The sequence below is a fragment of the Hipposideros armiger genome, unplaced genomic scaffold (assembly GCF_001890085.2).
Source record: "Hipposideros armiger isolate ML-2016 unplaced genomic scaffold, ASM189008v1 scaffold_150, whole genome shotgun sequence".
Taxonomy (NCBI): Eukaryota; Metazoa; Chordata; class Mammalia; order Chiroptera; family Hipposideridae; genus Hipposideros; species Hipposideros armiger.
The window spans coordinates 1331608-1334692 of record NW_017731500.1 but is presented as its reverse complement, the minus strand read 5'-3'; the positions used below and the strand labels follow the sequence as shown (position 1 = coordinate 1334692).

General features: G+C 50.0%; 1 protein-coding gene across 5 annotated transcripts in view; it reads right to left on the bottom strand.

The window, feature by feature from the left end:
- SLC39A11 (solute carrier family 39 member 11) overlaps nucleotides 1-3085 on the bottom strand; it is a 349675-nt gene that overhangs the window by 231917 nt on the left and 114673 nt on the right. For 4 of the 5 annotated variants that reach the window (XM_019650980.1, XM_019650983.1, XM_019650985.1 and 1 more), the window contains one exon: nucleotides 33-174. In XM_019650980.1, the coding sequence (XP_019506525.1) occupies nucleotides 33-174 (142 nt within the window). The remainder of the gene's footprint in view (nucleotides 1-32; nucleotides 175-3085) is intronic. The other variant, XM_019650981.1, reaches the window with a different exon arrangement.

The following is a 3085-nucleotide window of genomic DNA, read 5'->3' as shown; positions in this document are numbered from 1 at the left end:
CCCCAGCCCAGGGTCTCTAGCAGGGAGCTTGCCTGAAAGCAGCCCAGCTCTACCTATCCGGATGGAAAGTTCACTCTCGGAGAAGAGCAGCCGGGGACCCTCAGCATCGGATTTCTTTATCAACGCAGGGTCGAAGTTCAGGGCCAGGGCCATCTGGGGGTCTTCTGCTGCACCCTGAAACAAGAAGCAGTCACTGTAACAGCTGTACTACCTTTGTTCCCGAGGCCCCTCCAGCTCAGCCAAGCTCTCCCAAGAGCACCAGGGCTGCTGGGCCAGTCTCTGGGCCAGACCCAGCTGGCAGCAGGCTGGGTCATTAGGAAGATGACAAGCTTTCTGGCTGTAGAACATTTGGAGGGACAAACGTAGGATCTGAGGAGTCGGCGCTGATCCTAGAAATGGGGGGGGGGAAGCACCTCAAAACCCCACTGCACAGGGCAAACGACTCTGTCCCTGAACGGTCAAAAGACGCCCACACGGCACGTTCCCTTGGATGGCAGCCTCACCACAGCAGCCAAGGTCAACGTTTTTTTAAGAATTCACCTTCTTCACGCTTCTCCTGAGATCAAAAGGGGAGGAGATGCAAGCGAGAGCACCTCACAGGACGGAACGAGTAAGAGTCTTGAAGACAAACGGAGTCGGAGTCGAGTCCAGGTGGCCCTACAGAGACCACGTCACCCCTGTGCTTCGTCTGTCGCTACTTAGTTCGACTGTTTCTGCGTTAACTAGGCAAAGTTTTGATTTTGATCCCCACATTTATTTCACAAATATCGACTGACCACCAATTTTGTGTATCCTTGACGGGCAAAATGAGACAAAGTCCCACCTCTTAGGTTTCTGTTAGGAACAGACAGATGAATCCACAATGGGGCGGCCATGGGCTGTTCCTCCCAGGGCCTCAGCAGGAACCCCCAACCCTGCTGACGGCCTACAAACACACAGGATCTCCAGAGGAACGAGGAAAAGGGGGGACCCCACCAACACAGACACCTCTACATTCATCCAAACACATCGGCGCTGAGGGAAGGTGAGTAGAGTCATCTCAGTGGGCAAAAAATCAGCAGGTATTTTTTTGAAAACCAGGCAAAAATAGTTCTAAACAAACAGAAGTTTCCATTTAAAACTATGTGTCTCTAATATAGGAAAGAAGGAGGATTGTGGTCCAGTCACTGAGATGCAGCCATTTTTATAAGCAAATATGAAAACTGTTTTCTTGGGTACGTTTCTTTCATGAGGGAATCTCCCCAAAGTTATGCGTGGCTGTGCCTTACACACACACACACACACACACACACACACACACACACGGATCAGAAAGAGAATCTAATGATTCAGACATTTTATTTCATTCTTTCTTTCCAACTAAATGAAAACATAAACCCTTTCTTTCACGTCTTCTCACTTGTCTAATATAGCGATACTGTCCTAATCATTTATTTGCAATGTCCTCTATAATGCATATAAGGGTGCCGGCCCCTCATTAACCTTGTTTTAAAAGGGGGGGGGAAAAAAGCCTTGTGGCTCTCAGGTCCCTCCCTCTGTAGAATCCTAGGGGCTGCAGGATTTCATCTGCTTTGTCACTGGGAGAAGCACAAAGAAAGACAGCCTGTCCCACTGTACCACAGTCCAGGCTGACACTACAGATGGATGGAATCCTGGGGACAGAAGGGACTTTTAAGAATCTCTCCCCCTGTAGAAAGCCCCTCCGATCACCCCCGAGTGACAGCTGGTGTCTGTGCCACGGGCCATATAGTCACAATTCTGTTTGTTTATATGCTTTAATTATTTCTAATCCTACATCTCATGCTGACATCTGAGGAATCATGGCAGCAATAAAAGATGTGTTTTCGCGAGGAGAGCGTGTCAGCTGATCTTCCTTCCTTTGTCTTCCTTCTTTTTATAATGTGATTGATGCGTAACTGGGGGGAGACTACGGGAAAGAGAGCCACTTCATTACAGCAAAAATGCAGCAGCATTAATATGCTCGAAGCCGTTTATTTGACTGGAGCCATTTAGTAAGGTGCAGCCTGGAGAGACCCTGCTTATAATTGAGAACAGTGGTTTGCAACTGGAGGGATGTGTGCCCCCACCCCAGGGGACATTTGGCAACGGGCATTTTTGTATGTGGGGGTGGGGGTGGGGGAGAGAAGTGATGCTGGCATCTAGTAGGGAGAAGCCAGGGATGCTGCTAAACATCCTACAATGCCCAGGACGACACCCAGGACAAATGATCTGGCCAAATGTGCCCTGTGCTGAGGTTGAGAAACCCCGACTTCAGGAAGATTTAGGACGATCAGGACCCCGAAGCTCCCCGTATTACTGGTGGTGCTGGGAACTCACAGAACCCCTTTTTACGGTAAACCTAAGAATTTTGCCACTCTCTCTAGGAAGCCTGCTCGCCTTCATGTATTTGGCAAATTCTTATGAAGCATCAGCTGTGTGTCAGAACGATCCTCGATGTTGGCAATACAAAATAGCTACAGCCCGTCCTCGTGAAATCCTGCATTCTCCTTTGAGAGACAGACAATAAACTAACAATACGTCAAAAAACAGAGCACCAGGTAGTGACAGTGTTGAGAAGAAAAATAAGTCATAGCCAGAGCGAGCGCAGCCGCCCTAGGACAACAGCGCTGGGTGCTGGGTCCCAGCACTTCACGCATGCTAGCTCACTACGAATGCAAAGATGGCAGCTCGCTCCTTCAGGTCAGATGCTGAGACGGCGGTGTTGGAGCTGAGACCTGAATGCCAAGGAGGAAGCCACCCTGCCTTCCAAAGACAGTATTTCCGGCAAACATCCCCTCCCCGCCAAAGCCTTTTGCCATTTTATCAATTATGTTGTGAGTTGTATTGCTTCATTTCAATGCTGAAGTGGGGGGAGAGCACGAGGCGGGGAGGGTGCAGTGTACTAAGAAAATCCTACCCGAATTCCAGTTAGAAGCTGCCCTTTGAAAAGCTAGACAGACTCAGCATACCCACTCCCTGTGCCCACCCCCCTCCTACGTGCTGGGTCCCACAGTCAGGCTGCAGAAGGGCGGGGCCGCTGTGCAGATGGGAGCGCCAGGGTGCATCCTCAGACTGATGCCTCACA